Source organism: Equus quagga, chromosome 3 (genome assembly GCF_021613505.1).
Source record: "Equus quagga isolate Etosha38 chromosome 3, UCLA_HA_Equagga_1.0, whole genome shotgun sequence".
NCBI classification, from domain to species: Eukaryota; Metazoa; Chordata; class Mammalia; order Perissodactyla; family Equidae; genus Equus; species Equus quagga.
The window spans coordinates 119680936-119696920 of NC_060269.1; the positions used below are offsets into that span (position 1 = coordinate 119680936).

The 15985-nt window shown below is 34.9% G+C and overlaps 1 protein-coding gene across 2 annotated transcripts in view; it reads left to right on the forward strand.

The window, feature by feature from the left end:
- The window catches only part of LOC124236911 (protein YIPF7-like), a 24214-nt gene extending 9211 nt beyond the window's left edge, over positions 1 to 15003 (forward strand). For both annotated transcript variants that reach the window (XM_046655887.1, XM_046655888.1), the window contains 4 exons: positions 647 to 807; positions 5811 to 5956; positions 11435 to 11616; positions 14535 to 15003. In XM_046655887.1, coding sequence (XP_046511843.1) covers positions 647 to 807; positions 5811 to 5956; positions 11435 to 11616; positions 14535 to 14697 — 652 coding nt within the window. In that variant the 3' untranslated portion in view covers positions 14698 to 15003. The remainder of the gene's footprint in view (positions 1 to 646; positions 808 to 5810; positions 5957 to 11434; positions 11617 to 14534) is intronic.
- The last annotated feature ends 982 nt before the right edge of the window (positions 15004 to 15985 follow it).

The window sequence follows — 15985 nt, forward strand, 5'->3', positions numbered from 1 at the left end:
TACATATTTCAAAAGAGAGACACTAAAGCCAGCCATAGAATACTTTCAGTTGGGTACTCAGGGATAATTTGACTGGCAATAATTGTCTGGGAATGGCTACAGCTAGAAAGTCTATTTCTTTATGGACACCGGTTCATTTATGCACCTCGTTTTTCCTATGAATTGACTATCATATTAGAATTGTGATTTTCACTTGCTGCTTCTACAGATTTGTAGGGAATGCCCTGTTTGGTGATTGCCCCTGAAAATCAATGAAAAAGAGAGCAGCTCGGACAACTGCGGTCCAGAGGCAACACCTAAAATAGTGTGTGATAATGGACAAGTCACTCGGTCTCCATTTTTCTGTAGAATGGGTTTAAAACTACAGTTTTTACCTTACAGAGTTTGAATTACATGAGGGAAAGTACCCAGCACATGGTGCATAATCATTACGTTCTAATTGGTATGGATCCTTTTCCTAAGAGCCTTCTCATGACCAGTTACTTCATTTTTTTTTTATTAAGTTAAACTTTAAGCAGGTTATTTCTTTCATGGGTAAATACTCATAAAAAGATAATTGATAAAAGGAAAATTGTAGTTTCCTTCCTTGATTTGTCAGGATATCTCTTTCTTAGGTGTATAAACAGCAGTATTTTCCTTTCTCTAGACTACAAGCCAGGGAGCAGCCTCAGCCTGACTTTGTCCCACTGGAGATGCTCACGCCATCAGGTTACGAGGGACAATTTTTTCAGCCAGCGTTCAACCCGGATTCTTATTCACAATCTCCTTACATTGACAGCTTTGATGAAGAGCCTCCTTTGCTAGAAGATAAGTTAAGGCGGTGATATTAATGTGTGTACAGCTCGAAGAATAATGGCAATAATCAGCGCTTAATGAGTGCTGTCAGCATGCTGTGTATAGTGTTTTATGTGTGATTGTTCCACATGTAAACAAGAGTCTGCCAAACCAAGATACTTAAACCATTGGAAGTTTATCTCATGTGTGTGGGTAAAATTGGAAGAAGAGATGTGTTATTGCTGTGCTATTCCTGCAGTTATTAAATGTTTCTTTACTGTTTCAAGAATGTGGATTCTCTGGCCATGTCTAGACAACAGTGAAGACATCTTTTGGCAGAGTGGTTGTATCAAAGTAACCACCCTTCCCACTCCCAATAATGAAGCTACTCCATAACAGCATATTTTATGTCCTGCTGTGTTTGGCTGGGAGCAAAGGGGGTAGTTTCTCCATATTGTTTTTTTGTTGTTGTGGAGACCAGTCAGTTTTTTGTTCTTCGTTGGCTCATGTGAGCCTCCTCATCTCAGCCAGGTATGGCCAAGGGGGGAGGAATATGATTCCAGTAAATAGCGCTGCTGGTGGCAAGGAAACCTGGGAACACTTGCAGTTGAATGTCCCCCAGGGATTTCAGGAACGTTCCATCCATTGATGTTTTATTTTAATCCAGCCACTCCACATCTACTGCTTTTTCTCTTAAAGAATGTCAACATGGTGCTAGAAGCATAGGAGCTAGTAAAATAAAACTCAAGTAGATTTCAATTTGAAAGCCAAGGAGAAGTATTCACAGGTTAGCTACTCTAACTCCTTTATGTGTCGTCAAGTGAAAAGGAATAGATTAAAATTCCCAATATTTTACATCAAAGATCATTGTTTCCTCATATGAACACAGCCACTCGCCTGGCATTAAAACATTCTTCTTTCTTTGCTTTCAAAATTAAAAAAAGTAAAAGATTTGAATCATTTAGGAAAGCACAGAAATTTATATGATAGATTTGTTGGCTCCTTAGAAGCCAGTTAAGTTTTGGGGGCAGTTATGTTTAATTAATTCATTCTATTTTGTCTGCAATTAATAGACAACACTTGAAATCTATTCTCATTAAACATTTTCCTTGACTCCACCAACATCTCTACTTTAAAAAAACTGTCAGTTGTCTAATTATAAAAATAATCTATCTTCAATATAGAAACTTGGAAAATAGAGTAACATATGAATAAAAAATATGAAAATCACCTAAAATTTTATCTATGAGATATGACTACCATTAACGATTTGATGTATTTTCTTCTAGCCTTTATTCTCTTTTTCTATGAATATGTATATATATGTACTTAAAAATGAAATATTATATTTTTTGAATATGTATGTGTTTATGAATACTTAAAAATGAAAGTTTGATCATGCTATGGATATAAAGTTTTGTATTTTTTAAAGTTACTTTATATCATAAGCATTTCTACACATGCATTCTTTAAAGTCTTAAATATTATTTGAAAAGATGATATATAATGGCTTCATAATATTTTATCATATAAAAGTATCATAATTTCAACTCACCTTAAAGGTTGTTTCTTATAAGAAGTAATGCTTTGGTGAACATCATAGTAAACAACCTTGACCTGTACAGCGTCTGTCCTTAGGATGGATCTATAACAGTGGGATTACTGGGTCAAAAGGTACCTACACTGCCAAACTGATCTAGAAAAAGCATGATCCACTACACCTTCATAGTAGAGTTCGAGATGTCTTTGATAATTTTATAGGCAAAAAGTAATACTTTGTATTTCTTGGTTACTAGAAAAGGTAGACATTTTTTCGTATGTTTATTGACTGCTTTTACTTATTCCTGTTTTTCATGTTCTTTGTCAGATTTCCCATTGGAATCTTAAGATTTTTCCTTTTCTTGTTTATTTGTAGAGATATTTATATGGTAAAGATATCACTGCCTGAAATATGTATTTTAAACATTTTTTTCCCTAGATTATGTTTGCCACCTAATGTTTATGGGACATTAGGGTGGATAGAAATTTTAATACTTATGTTTTCCACTCCACAATATTTTTCTTGGTAACTTTTCTTTCCAGTTGCTCTTCTGTTTAGAATATATTTCTCCAGCTCTGGATACTGCTTATATCCTCTTGTAGATTCTTAAATTTTTAAATTATCTTTTTGTTTTGCACTTACATTTTTGATTCATTGAAAATTGCTTTAGGTTAGTATGTGAAGTAGGATTTAAATTTATTTTTTCTTTAATGATTAACCAATTTTTCTTGCAACATATACTGAAAATATCTTTATCTTTTCTACTTGTCTGAAATCCCAGTGTCTCCTTAAATTTGAATAGGAAATATCCTAGATTTCCCTTTCCACTTGATACAGGTCAGAGACAATTCCTAGATTTTTTTTTCTCTTTCTGATTATCCCCATCAAATATATAGTATATTAGAAGAGAGAGTGCCTAATATAATTTTGCATTTTGAATATATGAGATTTCTAGACTCTGATCCAATATGTTCTTTAGGCTGGGTATCTTTGTGAAAGCGTCAAGCCTTGTCTGCCTAAAACATGTGCAAATGCTGGAGGGAGGATTTCTGGGATAAGGTGATAAATTACATTTGCTGGTTTTTATTGAATGTATGCCAAAGCAGCCTATAAAATTACAAAGCTGTTAATAACTAACATCCCTTGAACAAAACCATGTTATTTAAAAATGTGCTTGTTTATTCCTAAATACTTTGTTGTCTAAAAGACTTGTTTGGTTTTATGTAAGAAGATAACTTTTGCTATTTGATAATGTACAATCAATATGTTAACAAATGCATCTTGATGACTAATAGTCAATTCAAGTCTGTCAGACCAGAAAAATTACTGTGATATTTGGTATTTATATTTGTAGTATAGCTTGAAGTTTATATTTGAAAGGCCAATGCCACAATTTGCATAGAAAACAAAGATATTAATTCACTTTTATAGCATATATATTGTATACTCTACTACCACTAGATGACAGCAAAACGATAAATTTTGCCTCAAATTTCACAGCAGATTCAACTTCTTTTATCTTGTATAATATGGTGTTAGATTAGGGTATCTACAATTAGAAAATACCTATAATCTCATTTCCATACCTTGTAATAAATTAGAAAACAAAATAGTATGCGGATGTATTTTGCTAGAAAATGTATAAAATCTTTTTTCTTATGAAAATCTTTAGTAGGTCTTATGTTCATTCACTGTTTCATGACTCAATGTTGAAGCATGTGCAGATGTTGATTATGCCAAATAAATGGTTGAAATCAGTAAAATGTCTCATAAAGCATTTTTCATCTGAGGTTATTTAGGGATAATTATTATGCTTTTTGAGGAAAAACGTATTTTGAATTAAAGGCCACTTTATTGTGGTAAATACTGAAAATATATTGTTAGCATAAATGTCTACATTGAAAATAAAATTTGAAAACAACATAAGCCTCAGGTGAAATTAATTTTAACTACAGCATTTCTCAATTTTTAAAATCTCTTCCTATTTTAAAAATTGCATTAAAGTTTCTCACCACATTTTAAGCTTGATGAACTGCTCATATTCTCCGAAGTGCATATTCATTAAAAAGTATATAAATACACTGTGAAAACAGAAAGGATGTAACATGGAAGTTGAAATGCAAAAGATTTGCTCACTATTAATTTAACCAGTCAATTTTTTTCTTTTCAAGCTTGGAATAGTAATTGTCACCCTGAATGTGAAATGCGTGAAAGAATGCGATTTCAGTTCTAATTCAGACCAATGTCTGGCTGACCTTTTGAAAATGTCTAGGTCCTTGTTAAAGCAAGGCCCCTCTATGTTATTGTGACTGTTAAAGGTCTGTCTGGTATAACGTGCATAGAATGTCAGCTTTGCAAGATGTTTAGGTGGTATGTGCCACTATAAAAGGAGTTGAATTCTACTCTGTATCTGACCAAAGAGGGTCACTAAATTCTGAGAAGTTGAGTGCCCTGTACAGATGATTTAGGGAGACAATCCTTCGCATGGGAGAATTGGGCTCAATTAAAAAATACAAGTGATTATGAGATTAGCTGCACATTGTCTCCACCACAGTTGTAAGATTAAAAGCATGGTTTTTGTTGTTGTTGTTATGTACCCTTTTACCAACCTCTTCCTATTTTCCCCACCCCCAGTCTCTGGAAACAACTTTTGTACTCTGTTTCTTTGAGTTCGACGTGTTTTTTTTTTTTAATTTTAGATATAAGAGGAGAAGAATCTAGCAGAGGGATCTGTGAGGAGGCAATCAAAATTCTTTGGAAAACAAGGCAGTGCAGAAAAAAAATCAGAAATTTCTAAATGAGTTTGAACTCATGGACACTGAGCCCCACCGATTTTGGATACTTTATTCCACCACAACTCATAAAGGGAAAGAGAAACCTGTCCGAAGAACTTAACCTTAAATACACAGACTCAATACGTGGAGCATTGCCCTTTTTAAATTATGAGTGTACATCATGATTACTTTTACTTGCTGAAAGAACCATCCCCTTTTCTTTTCTGTGGTTTCAGGCAGTTAGCATAGGCAGAGTGGAAGTAAAATCCCAGACCTGGGCTAAATATCTTTGCTTACATAATACTGCCAACTGAAAAATTGTGCCATATTTGATATGACAAGATTTCAAAAGTGTTAGCAATGGAAAATGCGAGAAAAGGAAATACCTAAATGGGCAATACAATGGGACTTTTGGTCTGTTAGCTATCATTTTATTTTATTGTTTTTACCGTAGAATGCCCATTACCCAATATTCAACTAGATTTCAAGCTTGAATTATTTCTGTAAATTATTTCTTTTGTCTCATTCTTTGGAAATAAAAACTCTTTTTCTGTTTGTTTTTTTAAGTTTACTGTATATTACATAGACCCTTAGATTATGAAGGTATAACAATCAGATTAAAAGTGCTAAATAAATTAATCAGATATAACTTTAATTAAAGAATCTTACTCATTTTTATTTTTCTATATTTATATTATCTCTCTTTTTTTTCCTTTTTGCAGAACTTGGAATTAATTTTGATCATATATGGCAAAAAACCTTGACGGTGTTAAACCCTCTGAAGCCAGCAGATGGCAGCATTATGAATGAAATGGACCTCACCGGGCCCATCCTGTTTTGTGTGGCTCTGGGAGCCACCCTGCTTCTGGTAAGAGACCGCAGCAAACACAAGATTTTAATGTCCTTTCCAATATCATTTTTGAAGAAGTCTTTGTAAATAGAGAAGGAAGTGTGTCACTTTATACAGTGAAAATTGTTTAATTCATAACTAAATTTTTTTTTGGTGGGTGAGACATATTTAATCTAACGATAGTGACAAAGAGAAATTTCCATCACGTGTTACAGCAGACAAAAAACATAAATTTAAATAGAATGTCAAAAATCAAATCACTAAGTCAAATTTTCAATGAAACAGGAGATCATTTATGTCGTTCTTGTTATTAAGAAAAAAACTGTCAATCTGAAAAAGACAAAGGAACACATGGATTTAAGAAAAATTAGGCCTAAATTTTATTTCTTGCTTTCTGTGAGATTTCTATTGTGACATGAGACAAATCCCTTCTCTTTGCTCATCATTTTCTTTGCTGGGGTGTATCTCTAGAGTATTTCAAATATTCTGTGAGGTGTGAGATGGGTCTCCCTGTTTCTGGTTAGGCTCCTATGGATAAATTAATTTGCAATGATAAATAATGATTTGTTTATTCAACCTATAAATTTCCCTTACTATTTTAGTTTTCTGCTTTTTATAAAGGCAATTTTTGCCCTGACTTCGCCATTTGTCTTGTGGATGGACCTATTTCATTCTTTAAATCTGAGAGTAATTATATTGAGTCATCAAAAAAAGTAAAGAAAAGCATATTTCCACCTAAGTTAAGTTTAGAAGGCATTCTAGCTCAGAGTTTAGAAAAATGTTTCATTAAAAAAAGTGGAAGAAAAAGAAAAAATGAGAAAAGGTCTATGATTTTATATCAAGGAGGTAATGACAATACATTAAAAACAGAGTTTGAGGGGCTGGCCTGGTGGCGAAGCAGCTAAGTGTGCACGTTCCACTTTGGTGGCCCGGGGCTCACCGGTTTGGATCCAAGGTGCAGATGTGGCACCGCTTGTCAAGCCATGCTGTGGTAGGCGTCCCATGTATAAAGTAGAGGAAGATGGGCACAGATGTTAGCTCAGGGCCAGTCTTCCTCAGCAAAAAGAGGAGGATTGGCAGCAGATGTTAGCTCAGGGCTAATCTTCCTCAAAAACAAACAAACAAACAAAAAAAACAGAGGGTGAAAAAGATCATCAAGCCAGTCTGAAATATATAGTTTCATTAAGGTGTGAAGAGATAAACTTGGCAGGAGAAATAATACAGGAAATTAAAGATTTGGGAAAAAGCTCTTAAAATAACTATTCAGTCCACTTCCTTCCTTTACAGCTATCTGTGTCCCATAATCGTTTATTCCCCAATGTAGCTACCATTTTCAAAAGTAGCTATAAAATGTATTTGCAACTAAATAAACTTTTCACTTTTTATTTATTAGTTGCTTAATACCAATCAAAATACTGATACCAACCTAGTGTCTGCATAGTAATGTGGTCAATAAGCACGTCACATTTGTCCGACACAGTAGTATTTAGTGGCAGAATCTTATTTCTTCCTTTGAACTACAGCAAATGCAAATACTCTGTAAATTAAACATGACATCAACTAGAGTTTTAATTTAGTCTATCACCTCCTTTCTGTCTTTGTCATGGTAATTTGATAACCTTAGATTAAGCTGCTAAATAAGACTAGGTCTATTAATCAAAAAGTCAGAAACAATCAATTTAATATATTAACTCATCATTCTTTTTCAAGTAATTTGTAATATAATGGCTGTTTGCTTTTTGTAGAAAATATTACTATTGCCATACCTTAAAGGAAAGCATTAATCCCATTAAGATATTTTGGGGGTATATAATGTTGGTTGGAGTTATTTAAATATCCTCTCTTTTAAGTACAAAGCGATATAGGCAATGAAGTCAACTGGAAGTGAGAAATTTGGATCTGCTCCTGGCCTCGCCTCCAGCTGTCAGCCTGAACCTTCTGCTTTCTACTCCTAGGCCTCCATCGCCTCATTTTGAAGACAGAACGGGTTTAGTTAGGAGATTCTTAAGGTTATTTTCAGTTCTGAAATTTTGGGGAATATGTGAAAATGTATATTTTCTGAAAGTTTTAAGCAAAAATTATCACTTCCATTTTATCATGAGCTGTGGTTACTTCAGAATTGATTCTGATAAATATAGAGCAATAAAGATAGGAAAAAAGCATCACTGGATATCAATAAAGTCAGATTCACTCAGAATCATTTGAAGCTAAGTTAACCCTGCAGTGCATATCTATAATTAAAATATAAAGGATGATTTCATGTGCTGGTATATGCATTGTACTAGAGAAAACAAAACTAAATCCAGGAACGATATCAAAATCTGCTATATCGAGAGATATAAGATTCATAGTCACGTACTTATTTTTATGGTTCATGTCACATGGGGCGCAACACCTTTTAGTGGTCTTTCTTCGTGTTGAAAGTGGCAAACCAAAAAGAACAGCTTGAAACATTTAACACAAAGTTAGTTTTTAAATTCTTTCTCTCAAAATTATTTTCACCTCCAAACAATGAAGACAAGTGGTTTGAAGCAACAGCTCTATTTAATTTTTCTGGTAGGGCTTAGAGAGTGATCTGAAAAGGAACATGCATGGTCAATATGAAGACATAATCAGAAGAATAATACCTACTTCGAATCAAGATGTAGTGCTGAGGGGGATACAGACAGGGTCCTGAAAAACTCTAAATTTAAAAAGAAATGGCACTGCATCACTAATTATCAGGGAAATGCAAATCAAAATACAATGAGATGTCACCTCGCACATGCCAGAATGGTTATTATCAAAAGACAAAAATAACAAGTATTGGTGAGGATGTGGAAAAAAGGGGACCCTTATGCACTGTTGGTAGGAATGTAAATTGGTGCAGCCCCTATGGAAAATAATATGGAGGCTCCTCCAAACTTAAAAATAGAACTACCATACGATCTAGCAATTCCACTTCTGGGTATTTATTCAAAGACAATGAAAACACTAATTTGAGGAGATATATGCACTCCTATGTTCATTGCAGGATTATTTACAATAGCCTAAATACAGGAGCAACCTAAGTGTCTACTGATAGATGCATGAATAAAGAAGACCTGGTATATATATACAATGGAATATCACTCAGCTATGAAAAAGAATGAACTCTTGCCATTTGTGACACCATGGAGGGACCTACAGGGTATTATGCTAAGTTAAATAAGGCAGACAAAGAAAGACAAATACCATATGATTTCACTTATATGTGGAATCTAAAAAACAAACAAACAAAACAAGAGAGAAACAGACTAGTAGGTAAAGGAAAAAAACGGGGGTGGTTAACAGATGGGGGAGGAGTTGGGGGGGCAGATGAAACAGGTGAAGGGGATTAAGAGGTAAAAACTTCCAGTTATAAAATTAATGAGTCATGGGGATGTAATGTACAGCATAGGGAATCTAGTTGATAATATTGTAATAACTTTGTATGGTGACATGATAACTATATTTATTATGGTGATCATTTTGCAATGTATATAAATATCAAGTCACTATAATATACACGTGAAACTAATAGGATATTGTATGTCAATTATACTTCAATTTAAAGAAAGGAAACATTTATTTTTCCATTTCATTTACAAGCCTTTGTTAGAATGTGAAACAAATTTAAAAAGTGGCACTGGCCCCTCCCAAATGAAATTACTTCTTAAATTGAATAAACTGACAAGAGAAAGAAATGAAGAGAGAGGTCAGTAACTAATATGGGAAGGGACAATTTTACTACCGTGTTAGTTTCATCCATCCTCTATTTAACCCACCTAATTCACAAAACTGCTTGGGCTCAGGAAGGTCCAGATATGTGTCCTTTGGGTGTAGGAAGTTGCCTTTCACCATTTCAACTATCCCTACCTCAGAATTATCCCATCCAATTGAAATATTAAGTAGAATGTTTCTCTAATACATGAAAGTGATTTGAAATTGTCATTATTTTTAAATGGAGCAAACTCACCCAATAGAACCATGCATAACTGATGTGTTTCTTTTAGCATATCCATTAGCATTATTAGCATTATTTCACAAAATAGCCATAAGAATACAAAAGATACTCACTGAGAACTTATTATGGCTGATGCAGGATAGAATTCTGCCAGCATAGCCCGGGGACATTTTGTGAAAGGACTTAGTGGTGACCAACCTCCCAAACTTCAGAAGAAGAAGAATTCAAAATAGTTGGACAATTTTGAACATCAAAATGGTCATAACATTCTTCATTACCCTTAATTAATAGCAAAATAAATATTTCTTTATTCTATAAGACATAAGGACCTCATGGATAACAGCCATAGAAAAGAAAAAACGACAGCTCAAAAGTTCTCTCTGAATCAATTTACCAGGTCCTTTATTGTTTTTGTATAATTCCCATGAAAAATCAGAGTCAGCCTATTCAAACTTTATCTAGAATTTCTAATCAGCTTAATGTAAATATAAAAACCAAATGCATTCTTTCCTGGAGCTTTGGCATCCTCGGGTAGCAAACATTAAAATATCCAGTTGCATCAATAGTAGATTGTGACTTTCTCTGGATGAGTTTAATGGGGTTACTTTAGCTCCTAGTCCCGAGTGCTTTGTGGGCGATGGCTGTTTTCATGAGTCATGGTCTATCCTGAACACTACTGACTTCCTTTAATAGTACCTCTTTCATGATTCATTACTAGGTGGTTTATATAAATCAGCTTTTAATCAGGTGTATTTTGTTAAACTGGTATTAGGCCTTAAGAAATAACAAAAAAATTCTGTCACCAAATAAGTTTGGGATAAACTGGTTTAGATAAGGTTAAATAAGTCCCATTATTTTAGGACTTCTGAGAACTCCTACAGATGTTAAGGATCTAAATTTTAGAGCCAGGCTGCCTGGGTTCAAAGCCGAGCTCCACCACTTAGCATGATTTCACCTTGGGAAAGTTACTTAAACTTTCTGCACCTCAGTTTGCTCATCTGTTAAACTGGTGCAATAATAGTACCTCTCTCATAAGGTTTTTGTGTGGATTAAATAAGTTAATATATGTAAAATGCTCAGAATAGGACCTAACATAGTAAATCCTATAGATGTTTGCTAATATTACTAATATGCCTTGTAAATCTCCTAGACTAAATTGGAGTTTTTTTCATTCATTTATTGATTCATTTAATTATTCAATGAACATGGGGAGAAAATATATTCTTACTTACGCCTTGTACTCCTAATATGCAATCTATGATTAAAAAAATTTAAACCTAGAAATAGTTCATCTTTTCTGTAGCATGCTTGTGATATATCAAGTATAGTTGGGCATGTGTTTTTTTTTCAGGACCTGAATTCATTTGATAGCCAGTATTTTTTCCAGAACTCCCAGTCTCCTGATGCTTGTACTACAGAGATGTGGAACAGCATTGAGCTTATTGATTCAAATATGTTCTCTGCTTTATTGACGTTCTGATTTCCTCTAACATTTGTTGTGTGTTCAAACTGTTTTCTTCCCATTGTTTCAGGCAGGAAAAGTTCAGTTTGGTTACGTGTATGGCATGAGCGCCATTGGCTGCCTAGGGATTCATGCCTTACTAAACCTGATGAGCTCTTCAGGGGTGTCCTGTGGCTGCGTGGCCAGTGTACTGGGTTACTGCCTGCTCCCCATGGTCATCCTGTCCAGTTGCTCTGTCTTCTTTTCACTGCAGTAAGTGTCTCTGTGCACTAATTGACCCCAATGCACAATCATCGCCAAAGCTTGCAACAGCAATGCAAAGGTTAACCTCTTTCTGATCATTTCGGTAGTGGAATTGAGCAAACTACGGCTATTAAAAGCTACACACAGATTCTGGAAAGTAGGTCAATTTTGGCTCAGGTGCTGTTCCTGTTTTGATGATTTAAAAAATAAACCAAGTTATCTTTAAAACTGGCACTTTGTAAGTTGTCACATTCTCTAATATAAACTATTGTCATGGGTAACCTAACAACTACAGAAAATTCACTTGTTTGATTTTGGAAAAGTAGGTGCCTGGTGAACACTGACAAATTGCTTCAGCTCCCAGGCATTCTGCCTTCTAGGCAGGAAGCAACTGTTCTTTCTCAGCTGGGCTCCTTGTAGCACAGAATTCCCAGAAACCCTGATGAGGATATTAATGCTAGAGAATTTTGTAGCATATAATGCTCAGTCAATAATTTTTTTTTCCTTTTTTAATCCCTAGGCAGTTAGTATTTACAATTCAAAACTATTAATAAGGATCCAGTAGATGTGTTTCTGTAGGGCACTTTCCCAGGCATATGCATACCATGACCACTTTGGTTAAGAAGAGCAAGTGATTACATAGTCCTTTGTCACCTGCTACACTCTATACCCAATTAGAAATAAACATTTGCCACTAGTGCTCATTCTTCTACTTCCAAAGGAGATATGAGTTGCATTTTTTTCTTGGATGATCCACATTTTAAGTTATTAACCCTACATTGGTCGAATTTTATATAATGGATTTACAAATGTCAAAGACAGACGTTTTGGAAAAGCCTTTCATATTTTTATTTAGAAATAATCTCATATAATTTTTCTTCATAACAGTATTGAGAATGACTTACTTGGAAATGCTTTTTCATTTTAATATGGTCTCTCTTTTTTCTTTTTTTCTTTTTTTTTGCTGAGGAAGATTCACCCTGAGCTAACATCTGTTGCCAATCTTCCTCTATTTTGCAAGTAGGCTGCCACCAAAGCATAGCTGACAAATGGTGTAGATCTGCACCCTGGATCCAAACCTGTGAACTTGGGCAGCTGAAGTGGAGCATGCTGAACTTAACCATTAAGCCACAGTGCCGGCCCCATAGGGTCTCATTTTTAAAGTAACATTCTTGAGAAAAATTTAGAGCAAACCCTTTCTTTATCATGAGTACTCAACATTTAAAAATGAGGACTATAACAGAAAATGGATACCTTGAATGTATAAATACAATGTGAGTTATAGGTATATTTATTAAGAACCCGTGGAAAAGTTCCACTTTTTGTACATTATGTTCTTTAGCAAGCCATTCTGTTTCCTGCATTGTTTGGTACCAACACTGACAAGTTAATACAGAGTTCAGTTCTACAACTTCTATTTTGTCAGATGCTTTCCCCAAAGAATGCTATAATGATCCACTACTCAAAAATTCCAAGTTTTAAACATTTCCAGCCAAACTGAGATTTGGGACATCTTAAATGACTCCAGATTATTAAGGGAAGAAAATAAAAACTAGAACTTTTGGATTTTGAGAATCCTCACAAGTCTGGACTTTTTCTTTATTCTGAAATTATAAAGGATGATTTAGAAATCTTTTAAATATATTAAGGGAGAATAAACTCCCTGACCCCTAAGACCATTACACTGAAGTTGTCCTTTTGGGCATATTAGTAAATCATTCAAATTAATCATATATAATTTTACATTTTTGTTCACAAAAACCTGTAAATTAAATCACTCTAGAAATTATTCCTAATAGATATTAATTAAACCAATGAATATAATATTTACTTGAGTACTTTTTAAGTATTTTTGATTTACTTGTTATCTAAGGCATTATAAGCTATGTTGTACAGTTTTCCACTTGTTTTGCTTTGGTTAAATTATTAGAAGTAGGTCTTCCTGTCATTCTCACAAATAGTAAACACAGTTCTCAACTTCAGATTCAACCATGACCAAGTTTGATGGTGAAAAGAACAATGTGCAAGGAGTTAGGAGATTTTGACCTAATGCCCATTTTACTATGCTGTTTTTGTGAAGTCACTTCATTGCTTTAGAGGTGGGGACTAGATATATCCCGAGATCTCCCCTATGTCTGATGTCCTATTTTCCTAAATAATGCATCCAGTTTTGCATATAGGGAAAGAAATTCACTCCTTACCACCCACTCTCCCTTTTCGATTCCCAAGGTGGCAGACTTAACTACCTTATTTGCCCATTTCTTCTTAAAGAATCAATTGCCTCTATGGTTACTTTTTGAAGATACCAATTTGAACAAATACATTTCAGTACTCTAAAAAATCCACACATACCCATATAAAAGGAATCTCCAGCGATGGAGTGGGAGGCCACACATGTATGTGCCTTCTTGTTCCATGTCTTCCCTACTCGAGCTGTCAGCCTTTACTATCTCAGACAAAAACCTGGGAAGTGGACCTGGGAACAGTGCGGATGAGGCACCCTACTGGAATGCAAGTCCAGATATCTTTCTGCTCATACTGTGGGTAAATTTAGGAGGAAAGCAGTGGGGGGGGGGGGGGGGGGGGGGGGGGGGGGAGGGATTCTGTAGCTATAAAAAAATCTCTAGACATAGTTTATATAAAAGAATTTCAGAAGTTGGGATTTGAATGTTGACATGAGAGTGACTGCAGGTGAATTCTTCTGTTTCTATTAATTGGAATTTTATCAACATATGAAATGTTTAGCCTCTGATTGTGAATTTTCTAACTGGCTGAGGACTTTGGGTTCATGTGGTTCCTCACTCTCATTTTACAAATGGAGAAAGTAGTTATAGATATTGTACTGAGGACATTTCAGAGGCAGCTCTGATTCAAAAATCTCTTTTTCTCCTGATGTCAAATAATTGTCTCTCTTGTCTTTGCCATAGGGACCCCTTTGGGATTGTGTCTGCACTGGTCATCATTGGCTGGTGCAGTCTCTCAGCTTCCAAAATCTTCATTTCAGCCTTGGACATGGAAGGACAACAGTTTCTCATTGCCTACCCCTGTGCCTTATTTTATGGACTTTTTGCCCTCCTAACAGTTTTCTGAAGAGTGTTTGAGATAGCATTACAAGATTCCATTTGTTTGCTGTTCACATTATCCTGAAAATGTATTAGCATTCAAATTTGGTAATACGATTTCTGTTTTATTGCCGTTGAGAGAATAACAAGCAGAGAGACAAAGTAGCACTTAAGGATGGTGCTCTAATAGCCTGTTGGCTTGAATGATGTTGCTTTTTTGGTTTGGTGCACTAAAACATTTTAAAATACTTTAAAACAAAAATGGATATAGTTGTGTACTGATGGCCCCTGGTTTTTCTCAATAGATGTATTTCTGAGAAATTGTAAGTAAATAAAGGAATTAAATAAAAAAAGAAATTGTAAGTATAAAGGAAATCTACAGTGAGCCTTTTGGGAAACCTCCATGACGGCTCAAGCTGTGTGCACGTGGTTTAAGTCACGCTGTCCAGCACCACTGGAGAATTGCAGGGGAGGTTATATCGTGTTTTATTTTCCTGAGATTCAAAGATCTGCCTGTCTTTCAATTCATCTACTTTAATAACTCTTCTTTTATTTCCTTAAAACAATGCTTCCTTCTCACTGGGTTAGATGCCACTCCTTTGCATATACTTCAGGAACCTTACCATTTGCTCCCTAAATAGATGAATGTGACTAGAGGAAATCTCACTTGTCTCACTTTAATTATATGACTATATCTTAAATGGCTCCTCAGTGCTGCCTTTTTAATCCTACTACATGACAAAATTTGCTTTCATACTTTCTGAGATGATTGTTACACCATTTCTTCACTGCTCAAATCTCCAAGAGTCTGTCCTCATTTCTCACTATTAATGACTTTTCTTCTTATTTTATTGAAAAATAGAAACATCCAGAAAAAAGTGCTTCATCTTCCCACCACCAGATCTACCAACCTACATGCATCTTTGTATATATATATGTGTGTAGATGTATGCACACACACACACACACACATTCTGCATCCCCTCTTGTCACTGTCTCTTCTCTCCATAGCCAGCCCCACCACCTACATAACCAGTGTTCTTCTCTTGACCTATCATTCATATCAGCACATAAACCTGTTTCAATATCTCCTATCTTAAGATAAAAATCCTTTGACTCAACGTTACTCTACAGTTTTATGGCCTATTTGTAACAAAAATCATTGAAGGAGTTGTCTACTGTCTCTGCCTTCACTTTATCACCATCCATTTTCTTTCTTACTATCCAGTAAAGATTTCACCATCCTGTTCACCAAGACCATCTCTGTAAAATCAGCAACAACCTCCACATTTTGCTAAATCCAAAGGTCATTTCTC